This window comes from Vanessa tameamea, chromosome 4 (assembly GCF_037043105.1).
Source record: "Vanessa tameamea isolate UH-Manoa-2023 chromosome 4, ilVanTame1 primary haplotype, whole genome shotgun sequence".
In the NCBI taxonomy this organism is placed as follows: Eukaryota; Metazoa; Arthropoda; class Insecta; order Lepidoptera; family Nymphalidae; genus Vanessa; species Vanessa tameamea.
The window spans coordinates 4761625-4783665 of NC_087312.1; the positions used below are offsets into that span (position 1 = coordinate 4761625).

The following is a 22041-nucleotide window of genomic DNA, read 5'->3' on the forward strand; positions in this document are numbered from 1 at the left end:
TGAGATTATTTCAATACCTACTGTTTCGAAAGTCTATGTATATATAGCAGGCAAAGATAAATAATTTCATTTTTTTTTTCTTTATATATATATGAAATAATATTAAACAATCGGTGCCCTTACGTTAGTCAAAGTTATCTTTCCTTTATAAGTTTCACACTTGATTTACAAAAGTGACTTATCCATGGTGCGTCTGGTACGTACATCGACGGGTTCATCCACATTGCACATGTGTATGGTAATATTAAGAGGAAAATAATCTTTTGATATTGGCCTGACCTTGCTTGAGTCTGAAATATTCGATATATTAATATCAAATGCAGATGCATGTTTTTGACGATATTATAACTGAATTGAGTATAGTAAATAAAATTATATAGATGATATATTAAAGGCGTGGAGCTAATACTTGTTGACTTCCAGGCAGGATATGTTATATACATATACAATTGTAATTTGGCTAACATCACTTTATAACTTTGTATTTTAAATGTTGAAAAAGAGTAACTGAGTTTCTTGCCGGTTCTTCTCGGTAGAATCTGCTTTCGGAACCGGTGGTAACTTGACTTAATACAGTTTGAAAAATGACGATTCAAAAGTGCCTGTAAAAGCTTACTTGATTAAAGTATATTATTTTGGTTTTGATTTTGTCATTTTAATCATACGAGTATACTTGTATTACAGTCGCTTTGGCCAGTGCTGATGTTAAGCAAAGATAATATTTTATCAAATGCGAAGTATGTATATGTTCAGGACCATTTAAAAAAAACGATTTTAGTATTCTTGTAACCTTTGTAGAATTTCCCGAACACTCACCGCAATGGAATGTCGCAGACATCGTTCGTCGTCCTTTCATTTTATTTATCATCGATGTAGTTATTAACCTGCTACATCTTAACAACTTCGAGGTAACCTTCACGAGCATTAAAATAAAAAATAAAAATAATTTTTAAAATGCGAATTGACATTTTAAAAAAATATTTAAATGTAAAGCTACCACCGTGCATTGGTTCGTAATGTAGGTTCTGAGAGGAAGCAACAAGACCTGAATAGTTGCTCTTTTTCATGAATTGTATTACATATGTTAATTATATAGGTCTAAATACCGATTTCTTTACTTCTAACATAAGAAATGACGAATTTCCATATAAACTTTCATCCCCCACTAAGTGAATTAGGAGATGAATTAAAAATTTTGAAATATCCGCTCTTAGTGCTCACCTTTATTCCATAAAGAATTCCTGTGCATAATTTCATCCTCATAAACCCACCGGTTTAGTCATCGCGTTGTATGTCAGTCAGTCATTCAGAATTTAGTGTCAATGGTTTTTGGAACGACCTGCTTTGTATAAACTCGAAGGGTCGAACCTCACCTTGCCTTACCTCAACTCTTGTCTATGATACCCACTCATAATACTTGATTCATAACATTCGCTTTACGCTTAACTGAGAAGTATTATGAAATCAGCGATTCCTTGAAAAAGCTATTATTATTTAAAATAATTGGATTAACTTCCTTTGTTAGGATATTGACAAAGCTTACACGCCTATGAAAGCAAATAGGAAATATTACGCCTTAGTATGCGACGAACGCGCTTGAGTTGTCGCCTCAAGTGAACGATTTATAACAGCGCATATTGTACACCTAAGTGCATACGCCATGGGACTGAGATTTGTCCCACCACATGTTTATATTGTATGTTGTGCTTTCCGATAATGGGAGCATAGCAACAAAATCATCTGTTTTAGTAATTGTCACATTCTGAATAGATAACATGGATCTCTTTTAGTAAAACGTAAGGAATGTTTTAACTTCCAAAAAGGCAATTTATTATACAAATTGTCTTAGAGTGTATTAACTGTATACTAATAGTAATAGCGTACACTATTAAAATATTAGCAACTTTAAAAACAAGACAACAAAATATGACGCATGGTGAACACGTCGAGATTAGATTATTATCTTGAAAACAATCAAATACATGAACGAACGATTATTCGCTAGTTAAGTTTACAATTTTAATAGCTTTTTTTCTCATATCTATATTCGTATATTCGTCAGTTTTATTTGCACAATCATACGTAACACGTTGACGTAAATGCGTTCGTACCTATACAATAAATACTGAACACGTGTAAATAATGAAATCGAAATAAGAATCAGGACTTTTTCGACAGGATATTATATATCTTCTTAATATCACTTTAAATTAAGCTGGCCACAGTCGTCTCCCGCCAACTGGTTTATTTGGTATTCAGTCTGCTAGCCCGCCATGAATTGAATCTTAATTCTCTCGCCAACTAACGTCCCAATGAACACATAGAACTTTTATTACATGAGTTCATTTATTTATTGTTATGATAGTTTGATAGTCTAGATAGTGTAATTTATTTATTGTGATAAGGTAAATAGATGAAGTGGAATGTCATTCACATTAAAAGACGCGTCATTCGGTACAGAGTAGTGAAAAGTATCGTATAAATTATTAAACACTCACTCTCTCTCAAATACACGGTAGTCAGTTAAAATTTGGCAGAATTAAAACATATTTTAACTCAATATGATATTTTAAAATCATCATCAATTCAACTAAATATAAGTTTGTTTATATAAAAAAATATATGTTTTTAATTTTCTACTAAAGTAATTTTTTTTATCTATAAAAATGTTGATCAATCAATTAATTTCAATTAATTTTACGAGTACTATAAAGATCTATGTTAAATTCTTTTGTGTTTTAAGTAGGAATATTTTCTTTCTAAAATTTTTTTAAACTCTATATATAGCAACACTATAATTATTTATTTTTTAAATTCGTGTTGGTGTTTGAATCTGGATGGAACCGCGCGGAAGGTCATTGCCGCTGCTTCCTCACACTGTATAGGGCTCGACCCTCCATTTTTAAATTATTTACTGTACTAGTTGATAATTGAACCACTAAAATTATTACTATTGCCTATGCATACTATTGCCTTAAACGAATGGGATTACTCAATTTTTAATGTGCCCATTAACACATTTTTATTTAGAACTTTACGTGTGTATAATTTTAGTTTTTTTTAATCTTTATATTTTCCCCGATTATCTTTACATTTCCTAAATCCATTCTAGGTAAGCGATAGCCGTTCTAAGTTCATATAATGCATTCAGATTCCAGATGTTTCCGCGTGATGAGTACTTAGAGAGTGTTCTTGATTTAATTTTGGTCAAAGATTGTTCGATCTTCTTGCGGTGCTATTATTATCATGTATATTTTAGACTGTATTTACAAGTTTAAGGAAAAAAAAAATCCACCTAAATTATTCGATATTTCAGTTAAAAAATTTAACGTTCGATAGCGGTTGTTGTTCATTGTGCACTAGTTCATCAAAGCTTTAGACGTATTTTTTATTTTTAGACGAGTTTAGATCTGCAACTCTTCATTTAGATAGTTTAGACTAGGTTGTTACGTTTTTGAGAGCGCGCTATATATGTATTGCGCTGAGGCGCAACCGATGTTGCAGATCAAACAGAATACGTAATCAGCAGTGAACTGGTCTCTTGCAAGACAATAAGAGAGAAAGTTTATAGCAGATGATGCGAAAGAACGGGCAATTATTGAACGATTCTGTGCCTTTCACCGAACACGTTCACTTCGCTCATCGAACGATGTTTCTGTTTAACTATTCCTAGAATGCTGTGCATTAATCTTAATTGAGAAGTTTGTTCTATGAGAATCGAAGTTGAGTTGAATATCCTTATTATAGCATATCTCTAGCCGCACTTTATCTCTGTGGTCTCCACTTGAGTATGTTCAAACCACAGCGCGAGCGCACTGTTTTGAGCTTTTACAACAATACGGAAATAGAACCATATTAAACTGTGATTTCTACAACATTGAGTGAATGCAAATAATCTTTCTAAATCTTCAAAAACACTTATGTAGGCATTACGTTTGCCTCAATTTATTATAATCAATAACAATTATGCAAACGAGAAATGTACAAATTATGTTGATATCTGAGACATTTTTTTTATGTGTAAAAGAATGATGTAATAAAAATTGCCAATCGACATATTATATGAGACAATAAAAATATATATTCTGTTGTTAAAATTTTTCAATAATAGCGGAAAAAGGGATAATTGGACATAAAACTTTACATATTTAATTACATGTTTTAATTTCCTAGTATCCATATATACGATTTATGTCTTAAATTGCGACCGCGTTTTTCATCGGTCTTTAATGGGTGTCTCTCAAAGTAATTTACTGTTAAAAAAAAAGTAAATTTATCGGCTATGTGTGTGCTAGTACTTTTTATTTGTAACATAATACAAATGTTAGTTACCAAAAGAATCGCCCCTATACGATAAACCTAATCTATCTGTAGTCTTTGCTTAGGAGCGGTTTAAATACTATAATGATATGATATGATTTGCTTGTATAATTGCTATTTTCCATTCCGTTTTTTTTTCACTCCATTTAGACATGTTAATCATTATTAATAAATGTTATTAATGCCAATTTGATGAATCAAATTATTTACGGTTATCGCTCGTTTAATATTACTGCATAATGTTATATGTAAAATTAATAACTCAAACAGCTCACGTTATAACATCAATAGCAAAGCGAATTTGCAAATAAGTATATGAATTTTATATCAGTACATAATAGTATATCATAAACATATTATATTGTTGTTGAGTATATTATCTTCAAGTTTTTCTGCCACTTTTAATAAAATGATACAAGAAATTTGATCTCATACTGAATAAAGTTCGATTTTTAGCTTCAATGGCCGTTTTTTTTACTACGTTGTGCATTAGTAATTCTATATTAACTCAGCTTTCATTCATAACGTTCGTCGCGTGAATGAAGTCCATTAAGGGCTGCTAATTGACTGACACTGGCACAATAAGGTGGACACGCGAGCCGCGCTTTGTTGTAAACCAAGTTTTGCTGTGTACACATTCTAGAGAATGATATGAATCCGACTCTACAAAATGTATGAAATATAATATTATTTAGTGTTAGCTTAACATCTAAATCGCCTTAAAAAACGCTTATATTGTTTTTTTTATTATTATAAATTTGCGATCGAGGTGGATGAGAATGCTAGCGCGAGACGCGGGCGTAGGTGGCGCTATCGCAACGGTTCGGCGGAAAACGAGCCGTATCCTGCGGAAGATAAGCGCTCAGCCTCATCTGCGGCATCGTGCAGATGCAATCGAAACGGACTCCGATAGTTTTTACTCGAATAATGTGCTATTTTACATAAAACAACATCTCTTCTACCATATTTGTAATGATGAATAGCTAACGCCGCCGCGTACTTATTTGAATGGAATCGATTTTGAAACTGTTCTGGCGAATGTGTGTAACACTTAACTAGGCACCTTTAATGCTAATGACGGTTTTTTTCTCACTGACTCAATATGAGTTGCGTTTGTGCATTCCGCGTTGTATATTATAAATGTTGTACTCTGTGTTCTATTTACATTTATCACATCGCTAATAATAAAACAGTTTTGTTATTTGTAAAACTGTATTTCTGTATAAATAAGTATGCCGGTACTCTTAAATAGTACAAAATGGAGTTCAGAGTAAATGTAGTAATCCAGTAAAATGTTGAGCCTAGATCATATCAGTGCTGCTGAAATTATTTTTCAACACTTAGATATGCAACTGTCAGGTTGATACATTATAATAGTTGGGAAGATCAATTGTTATTTACAAATGTTGTACGAATTTTAAATTAAGAACTATCTCTGTGAAGTAAATAGTTTACACTTTGCTAGATGAGGATATTGTAGGTACTAAGTAGTTGGATTTCTCGTTGCTAGTTGGAGTCAATTGTTATTCAATTCAGGTGTATCGAGACATGACGTCGGGCGACATCGGTCGCGGGCAACTGATCGTGTCGTCTGGCGCACGAATGATTCGGAGGTCGATGCTCGACACAAGTATGGTGATAATAGTCTTATTGAGTCTGTTAAAAACAACACTGCATTGGAAACACGGTTATGAACGTGTTATTTTAAAAACCAATAACTCGATACATAGACGTGCGAAACAAATGAATTCGATTTTTATGTCAATTCCGATCTTCTTCGCCATCAACCGGTTAGTGATAGCAATAACGTTCACGAAAGTTTTTTTACTTTCTTGTATTACTAATCGCATTTTAAATACTAAAATAAAATGCAATCGAATTATAAATAATATGCAACTACGAAAACTTAGTAACAATATTAATATTTATTAACATTAGAATTTAGCCACACATAAATAATTAATATAGGTATTTCAGCTGTATTGATATTTTTTGGTACCTCGACGGGACCGTTAGTGCGTTTTGAATTTAAAATGTATATGTCCACTATTGTTTGTTAATATTGTAGTACGTATAAGTGATTCATACGTCTGAACGAATGATAATTGTTGCTATTAGTATTTATATCGCATGCAGAAATTATCTACGGTATCCCGAACTTCTAAATATACAACATCGCCTTATCTTGTTTATTCTATGGTCGTATGCAATCCATGCACTTAACTAGTCGTCAGCTTGAATATCGATTAAACTATCAAACCGTTATCAGAGCAGCTGTTATTAGAGGAATTGTTACGAAATAATTGCGTGTAAATAGCACATTGCGAATAATAACACATTGAATTACTCGAACGGCATTTCCTGCGAAGTTTCTACCTATATAGGTATTTTATTTTTCCGTTACGCTTACATTGACTTTTATTACCTACATGTTAACGACATTATTATGATACGTTTTGGTACAGTAATAGAGGAAACCACAATTAATTGTTTGGTTTATCAATTAAATAGCATATTAAAACTTAATTAATTTAAAATTAAATAATTCATTTACACAGTGTCATTTTTCAGATATCGTTTAAAATGCTTAAACTTAATTTGTTATTTGGATAAACAAAAGTTGCACGAGGTGCATCAGGCATCCTTATCACTTAAACAGCGATCTCTTCCAGGCAAACTGGTCAGAGGACTGGTTCTAAAATACATGTGGGTAGGGGTACGATTATTTTAAATTCGTTAATTAGATATATTGCATATACAATACATACAAATATAAATATAACTGAATAAATACATAAATACGTAAACATCCACATATAAACGAGTAATCTTTACATAGTATAAAACAAAGTCGCTTTCTCTGTCCCTATGTCCCTTTGTATGCTTAAATCTTTAAAACTACGCAACGGATTTTGATGCGGTTTTTTTTAATAGATAGAGTGACTCGAGAGGAAGGTTTTTGTATATAATACATAGACGATATAGATAAGTAACACTGATAATTTTAAAATTTTCTAATGTGATGTCATAAATTTATACATTTTTTGCGCTGACATTGTAACACTGGTTGAACCCTACTAGATAGATCAAAAATAATGTACTACAGAATTGTACACCTCAAAAATGTCTACAAAAAAGTCCGCTATGGATATGTCTATCTATTAAAGATAACCCACAATAAACATTTTTTTATCGTTTACTTTTTACGAGAAATAATGGCTTATTTTCGAAGCGATTTTAAGCAATATAGCATTAATCCTTATCCAATTAGGTACCTTAAATAAATTGTGCATTCAATATAGATAAATATGGCCATTTACAGAATGTAATTTAAATTAATATTTTCGAAGATATTACAGATTTAAAAATTGCGGAACGTAGCGTTTGCGGTGGTACCGGCCGGCCGGGGCGGCGGGAGCTTGCTATAGGCGCATCGGAGGCCGCGATTCTCCCTGTAACACTTTGAATTTAGCAGCGATCGGACGCGGTTATTATTGGAGCTCTCTAGCGAGGGAAATAACAATCCATACTAATATCCATACTAATATTATAAATGCGAAAATAACTCTGTCTGTCTGTCTGTCTCGCTTTCACGCCAAAACTACTGGACCGATTTAAATGAAATTTGGTACACAAATAGTCTAGAGACTGAGAAAGGACATAGGCTACTTTTTATTTGGAAAAAAGTGCTATAAAGGGTTGAAAAGGGGGATGAAAGGTTGTAAGTTGTTGAAAGTATTGTCATGTTTAGAATTTTTAGAACTAGAAGCATAAAACTTATATTTTAGGCTGTACACTTATAAACTAACATATCATGACACCCACTCAGGAGGGAATTTTGGATATTCTATTTCACCCCTAGATGGGTGAAATAGGGGTTGAACTTCGTATGGATTTTTTAAGTTAGAAACATGAAACTTTATTTTTTGGGATACTGATAAAAATGAGTAGATACGTATTTAAGCGTTTCTGGATATTTTACGCCTAAGGGGAGAAATAGGGTTAACATTCCGTATACAGGTTAGTCTGGAAGACTGTAATTTTTTAAGTTAGAAGCTCGAAATTTTATTTTTGGGCTACCGATTAAAAATGAGTTGATTCGCATTTAAGCGTTTCTGGATATTCTACCCTAAGGGCTGAAATACACACCAATGTCGTATACAAAGAGGTATTACATGAACGTAACATTTATGTTAATTTGTAAATATATTCATATTCTACGCGGGCACACGGGTAACCTAGTACTAGTAACTATAATATACTAGGTACTAGTAACCTTTAAAATTAAAAAACAACCATCTGATATTGTGAAGCTAAGTGACATTACACATATTATAAGTATCGTTATACTAATTTATTTTGTAACGATCAAAGCAAAACGCTTTTATATTAAATTCCCTGTCATCAATGTTGCCTAATATTTTGCTTAATAAAACAATTTATCGTTGCAAATTAGGTCACACTCGTAGTTGCATCGCTTTAGCGTCTCTATCATGTTTACAAGCTATTTAAATGATTTTACTGTCTGTACTTGATATACATGATGTTTTACAAGAAACTATATATATATATATTATTTAGATATAAAATAACAATTAAATATATAAAATTGGTAAAATAGCATCCAAATAAGCGGTAGAGCTTAGGAATATCAATACGATATCATTTAATTTTAATTACAATAAGGATGTCAATTATATTCTGAATGTAATGAAATATCTGACGGAAATCCAATGTGTCAAAAATAGCAATTAATTTTTATCTGTGGCCTTGCTATTTACCGCCCAGTCTCCTCTCGCAATTATTATCTCGTTGGCCTTTCCTCAGTTGGCGTTAAATGTGAAAATATACAAATATTTTTGATATAAGGTCCGAAAATATACACAGACCTGGTTTTAAAATATACATTACCCTACAAAACTACAACAAAATCATTTCATTTAAAAAAATTAAGACAACTTTAGAATGTACAAGTCCACGACTTTTTAAATGATTACAGTTTCAATGCATTGGTCTTCCTCGCCTATCGCCCGAATTTAAATCCTATTGAAAACGTATGGCGTATTGCGAAAATTAAGTTGCCAGTCTAAATTTTGATCAGCATTATACTTCGATAACTCCAATATTAAATCAAGCTTTTGACCGAATAAACAGTGACATTTGGGCTAATATATGGAAGGAGTATGAGCAAATAGAAAACGAATATTTGAAATACTTTGATTTAGGTTTTAGTTTCACTATAAATTTCTGATTCATCGGCTCTGATACAAATATTTCTGAATTAAGCGACGACTATAAAATAATGTATAACATTACTTTCAATATATATTTTATTTTTATAAAATAGTGTGCATTCTATGCATGGCCCCGGTAACGTTTAATATTTAATAATAATATAGAATATTGCAGATTGATAAATAACGTAGTTATTTGAAATCCAGAACATGTGGCAGAGCATATTTCCCGTAGACTATAAATCTCTTCTGTCATTTAAGATAGTGTGCATGTAATTCTGAGCGTAGCAGTAGAACTCACACTCCAAAACCTAACATCGCACGCTTTCAATATAGCGATTCGGAAAAAGAGTGGGGATTGAACTAGCTATATTATAAAAATGTATTCTGTAAAATAACTGTCAATATTAGACGGTAATGAATGACATGACATGTGCATCGTCGAAAATAAAGATAATTAATATGAATAAAAAGTCCACCTAATTCATCAAAAGTAAGTTTACAACCATTAAATGTCCCACTGTTGGCCTAAAGCTTCCTTCCCTTTAAAGAAAGGGTTTTGAGCTTATTTCTTACAGTGTGGGTTGGTGTGAACAGATATGGCAGAATTTTATTTACCTATGATTTTATTTGTTTTCCTTCACCGTCGAGCAAAAGATGGATTGTAAACACAGCTCTAGCAAATAAAAATTCAGTGGTGCTGCCATAGGTTTGACGTGTTCTAACCTCAGGGCCATCACGGCTAACATCAAATACTATTATTATTTTTATAGCTTGTGTACTTATGTTTTCAGTCTCAAATGAACGTTTAGAGGGCGATGGAGCTCCAACTAAAAGCCGTTTTATCTTAAACTAATACAATCCGTCGAGCCGCGACGCATTGGCCCCGAGTCAGGAATAGACCATCCACAGTTCAAGTGTACGCCATTTCCGGTTTAAGTATGCAGTACTTTTACGCATGAAAGGATAAGACGTAAAATGTTTTGTTAATGTTATTGTTACAAAAGAGTTATTGTTATGAATAAAATAATTGAATTTAATTTTAACCGAGTCTAGAGGATTTATAACTGTGATTATAACATTTAACAATACCTTTATTAAGAATCGTTCAATAAATAATGTTCACTCGGGAGATAACTTCTTGGAACCTTCTAGCCTATCAGTTATACTTATTCAAGAATTATACTTTTACTGGAATGTAGGCGTGATATAAAATAATATAATTTTTCTCGGATATATACGTCAAAGGGTGGGCGCCAACCCGCCCACGTTTTACTAGGGGCGCCGCCCACGCTTGATTTTTGCGTCGGTCCATATTCAATATAAAAAGATATTAATTAGTTTGTAGTATATTGTTATTTTTTTAATTCAATACAGTTTTTTGAGAAATATCAATGAAAACTAAACTTAGTACACAAAAGTGAAAGTTAAAGTTGCAAATATGGACAAAAACAATTGAAACAGATTAGCTGACAACAAGCAATACGTTCAATTTAGGTTGACTGACAACAAGTGTATATAAATAAATTAGATTTAGAAATAGTATATCATTAATTTCATGGAAATAAGCTATAATATAGTATTGTAAGACATTTAGAGGACACGTCAAAATATATAATAGTGGCGATGTTAGTTGATGTGATGTTCCCGTCTGCTGATCGCGGCCGGCGACCAGACGGACCGTGCAGCGATACTAACTATGATATTATTATGTCGGACATAATATCATAGCCTTACTGTCAATGTAAATGACAGTATGTATAAATTAAAGTTCTAATATAGAACTTCAACAAGTCGTATATTACCGGTTTTTTTTTTTTCGTATATCTCAAACGCATTTTCTTTCTACTATTCATTCCTAAATATTTTTATTGATAAAACTAAAACACGGACATAGCTAAAAAAAAAACAATTTTATTTTCACACAGAGCAGAAAAAGGGGCAGAACTGTTTAATTTTTATGTATAGATAAATATATTATTATATTTTTTTAATAAGAAATTTATATCCTGCTATAAAGTGCGTGTAATTTTATGTACGATCTTTTTCACTAACAACAAATATTGATCATTGATCTTGATCTAAAGTAATGTAAGATAATCGCCTACAGTACTTTTACCTATATATATATAAAATATAAATATATTTGACGGCGCGGCTTCATATTAATATAAGCACTGAAGAGAATCTGCAAAATCTGCAAAATTCTTCTTAGAATATTTCATCATGGCATCCTTCGCAATAGAAAACTTAGGTATATTTTTCATCTAGAGCACATAATATTTAGCGCCAATATATTTGTTTTTTTTTTTTTTACATTTTGTTTCGTATTTTATGAAAATAAACTGAAATACAATTATTGTGTTTATGTTTTTATAGTAAATAACTTTTATTTTGTATTTTGATCAGGTTTGTACAGAGATGTTTATAATTTAAAAGACGATCTGTCATAATTTCTTTTGTCAGTGATACATGGAGCTTGTAACGAAATAAGTCACGCTTCATGAAGCACGGTAGCTTGTTCGTGTATAATGAACACTATTCCTATTGAGTTTGGAGTTATACGATTACATTTAGTTTCTTAATACGCGGAGGAACGTACTCTGCGTTGCCGGCAGATGAAAATATGAGTTTGAGCCAAATCGCTGGTATAAGCGTACAATGATACCACAACTTTAATGATTTGTACCACATTGTACAATTCGAGCTGTAGGTAAATTATTTTAATTGCTATATGTTTTTTAAAGGGTTTGACAAACTAAAATACATCAATCCAAACAGAGGAACACAAAAATCATTTCAGTTTGCTTAGTTTTCGATTGCACAAGTTATCCTAAGGTAGGTTAATACACACATAAAACAAAAAAGCATTCTACTATACCTCCAGTCAGTTAAAATTTAATCAAACATTATATGGTGGTAATACCCATATACAACACAATATGACACAATACAATACAATGCAATACAATACATAGAAGTTAAAAGTCGATGTACGATTGTTAAGGTCTGTGTTAAATATAAACGGTTGTGCAAATTGAATTAAAGTGTCAATAGCGCAGTGGTGGCGGCCCGTATCCGCCTAGAGAGGTCACAGATTCGATTCTGACTCCCTGGGCTATTGTCGTCTCCACTCCTAGCTCAAGTTTTAAGCTTAATTGGTGTAGCAAATAGGAATATTAGCAATTCCTTAAAATGGGGCATTGTTAAAACTAAAAAAATAACATCGAATTTAGTATCTATTTTTCTGTGAGTGAATACATGATTTATTATAGTAATCTTTCTAACGTCTGGTTAGAAATTAAACCAATGTTATATATCTATCTCTATATTAGACAACATAGTTACTTCACACTATTTCCCAAGCAGGGCGCATAAAACCTCGATCATTGAGGAAATAGATAACTATGAGATTAACCAACCGTTAAATATATTATCGTTGTTTTGCAACATCCTTTTTTCTATAGAGCCCAGAGCCGGTATTCGTTTCGGCGTATCGTGCAGTAGGCCAGTTCGTTCAATCCTCACATTTGCTATGTAAATTAATTCTCGGAACGTCTCAGACGACGTTCGGATGATTTCCTTTTGCACTTCTCGACATTTGGAAATACCCGCAAACCGGTTCTGTTTCGAAATTTGTGTTTATAGGGATTATGAATTACTTAATAAAATAAAAATCTACCTAGGTATATAGGTAGACGAGATGACTGAAGTGTGGCTACAAATTTGACTATATTTAACTTTATTTATTTACAAAGTACAAAACCTAATGAAATAATACATTTGTAACTAGTTACCTATTTAATATATATCTTAAATTTATAGGAAATATTACTCTTTCGATTTTAAATAATTTATAAAAATGCACAGCAAAGAATATGTCACACAATAAGAAAAGAAAAACCTAAATTTAAGGAAAATAGAAAAAGACGTATCGCTATTACAATTTATCTTCTGTACATAAATTCAATTTAAATTACTTGCAGTATGTATGTAATTGTCTGTTTATTTCTCAAACGACTACTGAAGAGATTTTTCATTCCGTTTATAATATATATTTTATAAATCATTCTGTGACTTTAGGATGGTTTAGTCAAGGAGTAGGATAAGTATACATATTTCATAAAAGATAGTCACTATAATGAAGCTGCCAGTTTCTTTATATCATGCTGAAGACCAGCAACCTGAAGTATTCACTTCATTGCCAACCCCAGTCTTATAAATATATATAAGGTTATAAATAACCTTATCGCATTTAAATTCATTTTCATTCATGAACATAGTCATTGTTTGACTTACTTATTTGTTTGACTTCAATAATAATATAACTATGTATGTCTTAAACATTTTTGATGTATGAGTCAGTCAGAGTTAACATTGAGTCAAGCCGTATGAATCAATTGAAAGTCTAACCACAATAAAGAATACGTATACCCATGTCTAACCGTTTTAAATGCAAGTCCTGATAAAATAATTTTACTTCTTTATTAATAAAATAAATGTAAACATAAAAACAGTGATGAAAACAATATAATAAAAGAAAGTAACTCCTCTCCTTAACAGGTTTCAAAAGAAAAATAAATTCAATTATGCAATATTGTTTTAACTAATTACCCACTGATTAGTTAAACAGAGCTGACCCGCAGATTATATTATTTATGATTATATTGTGCGGCCTTTATGTTTTCGTCGCCTAATAAACGAAGTTTTTTTTGACACGGGAATTAACTTGGCTGAACACAGACAGCCCAGAGTTAAACAATGCTGCGTCTTCTTTCGAATGTCAAATCAACTCAGAAATTATAAATAAAGCCGTAATTAGAACTTTAGATCAAGAAAAAGTCAAATATCAAATAATTAAAAAAATATTTGAAATAAAATCGACATTAAAAAAGCGCAGGCCACGCAGGCAATCTTTTTAAATGCTTCAATATAAAATACCTTCATAAGTTAATCGAATGGACGACTTAAGTCCAAAGTTGCGCTCATTTTACGTGGTGTAAATATTTGTATAGAGACGGCTCCGCCAATAGCAAGGGTTGCCATTTTGTAAATATTATTTTTTAATTTAAATTATATCATAAAGAACGTTGGGATATTAGTGTTTTCGGTACTTATGGTAGAGCTTTACGCCTGTCTGGCTAGGTACCTAGTACCACAACCCACTCAACAGTTATTCTAACGCCAATCATCAATCCTTTGTACTACTATGTTCCGGTGTAAAGGATAAGTGAGCCAATGTAATTACAGGCACAAGGAACGTAACATCTTAGATTCCAAGGTTGGCGGGCCGCGCTTAGACGGTATGATTCACTTCTATCAGATGTCCTATTTGTTTAACCGACTGCTATAAATTAAAAAAAAAACGCAACAATATAAATTGCAATGATATTGGTATTAAGACATATCTTTAATAAATAAATATAAAGTTAGAATACATTTTAAAATGGCGGTTTATATGAAAGTTCATAATTTTATCAATTAAAATTAGAATGCGTAGAATAACATGGTTCATATTCTTAAAAAGACGATTATTAATAAAGTGGATACCCCTAATTACGACGCCAAAGGGCCGTCCTCCTATTTACATAACAACGTGTACAGAATCCGGCGCGAACGCACGCCGTCGCCACCTCCTCATTTATTCAATTGAATATGATCGAGAGCGATGAATGATCGTCTTGAGAACGCCAATATTCTTTATACATTACATTGTAATAAAGCGAATACCTTTACAAATATCTCTTTCAGAAATTATGACGTAAATCCTTTTGTAATTCGATTCAATAAGTTATTTATAATGTACCTACTGCATTATTCATTTAAATAAATATATGATCAGTTGGATTGTACTTTAGTATAAAATATTAAAAAAAAAACATTTAAAAACATACATAATAATCTATACTAATATTATAAACATGAAAGTAACTTTGTATTTCTGTATGTTACTATCTTACGGCCACAGTAATCATCAGTCGTCATATGAAAATGTTTACTTTAAAGTACATATCTAACTAAATAATATAATTACTGAACTATATCCATACAAATTCCAAGAATGTTATGATTACAACACGACCTGGATTGTTATCAACAATTGGTTTCGAGTTACAAGGGGAGTTCCCCACATTCGAAGTGATTACTTTGCTTTTATAGACCGCTTCATATTTCATGAAATTGCAGTAAGATTATTTAATCGAATAAAAGCAGCATTGGCAAAATTTCCATTTTTTTGTAATATAGATAGGCAGAAAGGCAAATAGGCCTGATGGTGAGATTAAGATTAGCGCTATAAGAAATATATATATAATATATAAGCGAAATACTCACTTATTAATCACGAAATCTCAGAAACTATAACACCTACAAACTTGAAATTTGGCAGGTTAGAACGGATTTTACGGGGATCGGAAGTTTGTGTTAAGCTAAGATGTTTGTGCATTCTGCCTGTTACACAGGCTCACTCATCCTTTAAACCGGACCACAACATACCAAGTATTTGCTGCTTAGTAAATTACCAAAATTCATTAAATCATTTAAGTAACTTTGAACTAATGAATGCTTTTTTTGTTACTTTGTGTAAAATATTTCGATATGATAATTAGTTTTAAAACATTTCAGTGTACATTAAATAACGTATTAAATATGCCATTATAAAAACTTAAATAAACAATTTGCAGGTGAAGTGTGAAGTCGAGGTAATAGTGGAAAAATAAATACCTCATTAACCGTAGGTACATTCTTATCGAGTTTTTGTAACTATTTGTTAGACCTTCAAATAGAGGTAAATATGCTAAAACGCAGTGATAAGTATTTTCTGTGAAAATAACATTGTATATTAATTTATACTTTTGCATAACTTGGATTTCCCGCCATTAAACGATTCTAAATACAACAAAATCAACACCACATGCTGTTTTTATGACGTCAAACCATCTCGGTATATCCCGTTCACATAATTTTCTTAGAAATTTATTAATAAATATTGCAGTAAGAATTATTTTTTAATCCACTAATCTACATCTAATAGTGTATTAGAAATTTCTATAGAGTTTGGCTTAGACATGCAATTGAATGTTTGAAGTGTTTTCAACACGAGCTAAAATGAGTGGCGAATGCTCGTCGACAAGGTGTTCGAAACCACAATCACTGACACAGATAACGGGCGCATCCACGCAGAACTCGTGAGGCGCCATGACAGCACCCCATTTAAAAGGCAAATGCCGTCACGATGCGCTCACGCGGATGTCGATATCGATTTGGCGAAGAACCTTGTGCAACTGCACTGCACTATTGCCGTTGTGACGGTTAATGGGATTAAGTATATAAAATTAAAAATACACACTTGTAAATAAGATTATCCCTTAAAAAATCTTTATCATAGACTGCTAATAAAATTGTGTCACACCACAATTCTAGATTCTATCTCTTGTTCATGAATCAGTATTAATTAGCATTTCGATCAATGTTAGATCATAAATAAGATTAGAATCTATTAGTTTGATATTTCGTCAACTATTATTGTCAATGATCGATCGATGACCTTGCCTACCTGAACGTAAATAAAGTATATCGTACCTAAGATAATTTTCGTTTATGACAGTTAAAAAGTATTGCTCAAATAATATATCAATAAGTACGTAGTTATTTTACCCATATGTGATAAATGTTACGTAAATTGCTAGAAAAATAATATGGCCAAGCCCGCATTGCTGATCTGTTTGGCAATACGAGACGCGAGGAAATAAGTAAGTAGAGCATACTTATATTTCATGATCGATTTTCTCAGAGATAATGTATCAAACATATTAGACCATAACGGTTAGTGACACTTGCAGCTGGTAACATAATAGTCCTGGATCAGAATAAACAGTAATTTTCCTAATATTATGTTGAATAAATATTATCGTAACTTTATTATCCCAATAAATGATATGTGAGTTTAAATCTACGTAATTTGTATAATATATGTTTAACTATTGAGATTGGCTTTTCTTATTCAATTAGGTACTAGCACACTTATATGCTTAGTAATTTTCGCCATTGCTATAATTTAATAATAATTAAAATAATGCTATAATAATATATGTTGTTATTTTTATCTGCATTTTCTTTCTTGTATACTACTCGGTAAGGCTTGAATGTGTGTGATTTTAAAACAACAAATAAGGTATTTTTAGTTTAGTGAGAAACATTGTTCTATAGTGCGTGGTTAGTTTCAAAAGCTGGATCGATTACTCCTTTTATGAACTATTAAACGTTTAGCAGGTTTCGGTAAAATTTGGTAATTATAATATCGCACAAAATAAGTTGCAATAACTGTGGGCAATTTTTGGTTTATTTAATTCTATTTAGTTTAATATACACATGACTATATAGCTTAATCTTTGCTCTAAGTTGAAGTAGATAAAATTACCTTTCCAACTATGAACTCTTACCTCGCAGAATTCTAAAACATCTTTCTTTACGCTTAAGGGTGGCAGCAACTTTGAATCACGCGTGAGACACAAAGCTGGTTTTGGCAAATTTGGTTTAATTTTTAGCCACTAAAAGTATAAAAAAATCACACTCTCGGGCTGTAGTTACAGTAGTACATGTATATAATTTTGATGTATATGTTTCAGTTTGACAAACGCACGACGGGGCCGCGATCGCCACGGATGCGTCGCGGGCGGCAGCGTGCGATGCGCTGCTAGACGCTGCAATGGTGGGTGTGGGAGTGGCGGAGGGAGGCGGGGGTGGTGTGCCCGACGGCTACTACGGCGAGTACTACCCGTCGGAGGCATACTACGTACCGTCTGAAATATGCCCGCATCCCCAGCAGCACCCTCAACATGCGCACGTGTGCGCCGTGCACACTGAATATGGTATGTAATTAAATAGTATCAAATTGTTAATCCATCGGTACGTTTAATTGCAATATGAATACGAAATTAATAATTGCTTTAAATTATTCATTTATATTTTCCTAATAAACAATGACATTCAAACTAAAACGTTAAGACGTTATTAGATGTTAACTTACTGTTCGTAGTGTCTCTCAAATCTATTCCGCATTTTTCACCTGACGGGTTTAGTTTAGGCTGAAGTTTAATTTTGTATACATTATTTTCCATGCTCGATTATAAAATCCAATACTGTGTATCGAAATCTGAAGTCCGGTGTCGAACGAGAGGTTCGTTCAGAGGGCAAGGAAAACGGCCAATTGAATAAAAATCGAATTGGGAAGGACACCTGGCCAGGTCTTGGAATGACTTGTAGAATAAGATACTGACTCAACTAGTCGGTAAGTGAGGCATGGCTGACAAAACTCATTCTATTGCAAGACATCTTAAAAGCATAAAACCGAAAAAAATTGCAGGTCGAAAGGCTTCATGAAGAATCAACATTGATTAAAATATCAATTTATAATATAAAAAATCATCTACATAAAAAAAAAAACAATCAAATTATTAAAAAAAAAAATCTCGCATCGCAAAAATACTACTTACGTATTAAATATGTTAGATACATTAAATATTAAATGGTTTCGATTAAATTTCGATCTTTTTGTTGGGTAATAAAACATTCCGATGACATTTCCAAAAATTACTATTCTTATAATATCACAAAGTGATAGAATGAAGAAGACAAAATTTTATACACAATGTTTAAAATTATTTAATAATCAGTGCCCAATCGGCACAGCTAAAAGTCATTAAACTAAGAATTGAATTGAAATGAAAATTATTTAAAACTTCGAACTTACAATATTTTAGTAAAGAAATAGAAATAACGGTCTTATTCTTTTATTTTTAGTTTAAGTTATGAAGTCGATGATCCGTTTTTTACGATAATTTTATCAAAATAAAAAAAGGATATTTTTCTGCTGTAGATTTTTTATTAAATGATGATGTTGAACTCTTTACGCGACTATAAAATTCTGTCTGTGGAGTAAAGGACCTGAAATTCATTTCTTATTAATTTTATTTTTTAACAGACGTTATTCGAGATTATACGTTTCTATTACAGTCATTTATAATAATAATTATAATCCAGCCATCGTGAAAGAATGTTTGGTAAATGTCTAGGATAATAATCTATGTTCGGTCCATGCAGCTAACAAAAACCAAAACTGTCAGATCATAACAAGAACGGTAAATTACCTATCAAACAAGTCTATTATTACAAAATTGAGCAATTAGGTAATTACAAAAGGTAGAACTCGAGAAACAAAGGAATTATGACTGACAACTAAAGAGGCCCTTTTACTTGCATAAAATAAGAGCATCAAGGTTATTTCGGGATTCTTGTGAATTGCTTAAAACATTGCGGTCGGGTTGCATGGCAAGTTTATTCTAAAAACTACTCAAAACATTGACACCGCAAACTTTAAGCGGATTTATTCATAAAAAGCGGTTTCGCCGAATGCCCAAAACAAGTTCATTCATAAAGCACTGTGTTACGAAGCGGAACGACTGACGCGACGCTGATGTCAGAATTGTGGCCATATAGAGTTTGGTCGGTAATTCGGTCTTTTTTCGCATCCCAATTTATTCCAGACAAACATAATAAAAGCTATAACTTTGGATTATTTTTTAAGCCTAAACATTTTCATGTAATCGACATGCATCAAAATCTAGAGTCATGAAATACTGAGCCGGATGTTGGGATTAAGGAATACGCGCATCCTAAGTCGAACCTCGGGTTAGGGCATCGATGGTAGGAATAAGAATAAAAGATAAATAGAGATACCAGGGTTCGTGTAAACTAATAAGATAAAAGTGTATATCAAAAACGGAACATCTAAGGTATTGCAGAAAAATAATGTTTGTAACTTAAAAGTCCTGGATAGTGCTGAATATACTAGACCAATTAGTAATGGTGTATAATATATAGTATATTAGATAACTATGTATACGAGTTTATGACAGTAAAACATATTTTATTCAATATTTGAATAAATTTTAGGTGGTATGCCAGTTGTTACTTCAGCGACGATGATGCCACCAATGTTGCCGCCAGTATTGGATGAGGGAATGCGACACTATTTAGTGGCCCATCACGCGCAGCCGCATCCACATCACGGACCGCACCACCAGCCCCCTCATCATCAGCCGCCTCACCATCAACCACCACCGCATCACCAACCACCGCATCACTATGTAAGTGTTTACTTTTACCAGGGTTTACTAGTAAAATAAAAACAGCTATCTGTTTGAGACGGTTTAAAAGTTTTTTTTAAAGGTCCACCAATTTATTATTAAATGGATACTTAAAATATTTAACGTACTAAATTCCTACATTAAAACATATTCCTATAAAAATGATTGTACGATAGTTTGTTTTAATAACTCCAAACGTTTAGTCGGCGGTCGGTTGAATATTTTGATTTTAATCAGGTTCGTGAACGTATTTTAATGTCAATTTGACAAACATATATTCAGTGACATATGACATTTCAAAGCGTCAGTAAAAAATATCAATAAAGTGTAGAATGAGAATGACGCATTTTTGATCATTAATAAAATGATCATTAACATTTAGTCATTTGATTTTTAAATGTAATAGATAATATTAGAATAAAACCTATCACTTAAATTAATGATCATAATGAATGTTTCCTTCTTTTGAAAATTGTGCTTTTATGAAATCCAATTGTGTTGTGTGGTAATTTTCAAAAAATGTGAAAACTAATATTGATTTAACAGTATTGCTCATGTTCATTAGAAGATAAAACGAGAATGTCAAATAATTTTTAAAAGTGCGTCTAAATATACAATGTAATTATTCACCGCCTGTGCAAACGATTTCCGTCGACTTATTGATTGTTTCGCGTTTTTTTCTGTAAATTCGTATGAGTACACGTGTACTGTTTAAAAACATAAAATTACCCGACTATTTTATGTGAGACTTTATTTCTTATGCATCGGAGACTTCTTATCGTAGCTGTATAAAATTACCTTATGATTGTATTACATTGGACATTATCAGTCGAGTTGGTGGACGTGGCTTGTGACGTGTATCTTGTTGATATGTTGGTTGCGTGTAAAGTTGTTAAAAAATAAAATTTTTATGAATAAAATGAGTGGCTCTCAGCATAATAATATTGAAGAAAATTCTTCAAAAGAAACCATTAAGGTACAGCTATAAATAAACATTTCTAAATGTTAAATGGAATAATATGTTATTTTGGTGTAAGTCTAAACTACAGTATTTAAAAATTGTGTGTAGTAACAAGTGTCAATTATTAAATATTCTAGGGTCCTACGAATGGTGCAGGTGGCCCACAACATTATTATGGTGGAGGATATCCAGCTCACTTTCACCCTGTTCCTCCACACCATATGCAACATTCACCACCTCCACCAGTGTATCAAAAAGATGAACGAACTCAGCGCCAATATTCGAAACTTAAGCAGAAATTAGAACGTAAACATAATAACAGGAATAATGGCATCGGTAAGACTATGTTTATTTCATGTTTTATCAGAATACAAATTTA

The 22041-nt window shown here is 32.1% G+C and overlaps 1 protein-coding gene across 2 annotated transcripts in view; it reads left to right on the forward strand.

Annotated features, from left to right (window-relative positions):
* Mtgo (miles to go) overlaps positions 1-22041 on the forward strand; it is a 45870-nt gene that overhangs the window by 17038 nt on the left and 6791 nt on the right. The window contains exons 2-4 of one of the 2 annotated variants that reach the window (XM_026632018.2): positions 18182-18424; positions 20508-20701; positions 21800-21998. In XM_026632018.2, the coding sequence (XP_026487803.1) occupies positions 18262-18424; positions 20508-20701; positions 21800-21998 (556 nt within the window). In that variant the 5' untranslated portion in view covers positions 18182-18261. Of the gene's footprint in view, positions 1-18181; positions 18425-20507; positions 20702-21325; positions 21678-21799; positions 21999-22041 lie in introns of those variants that run through there. The other variant, XM_026632019.2, reaches the window with a different exon arrangement.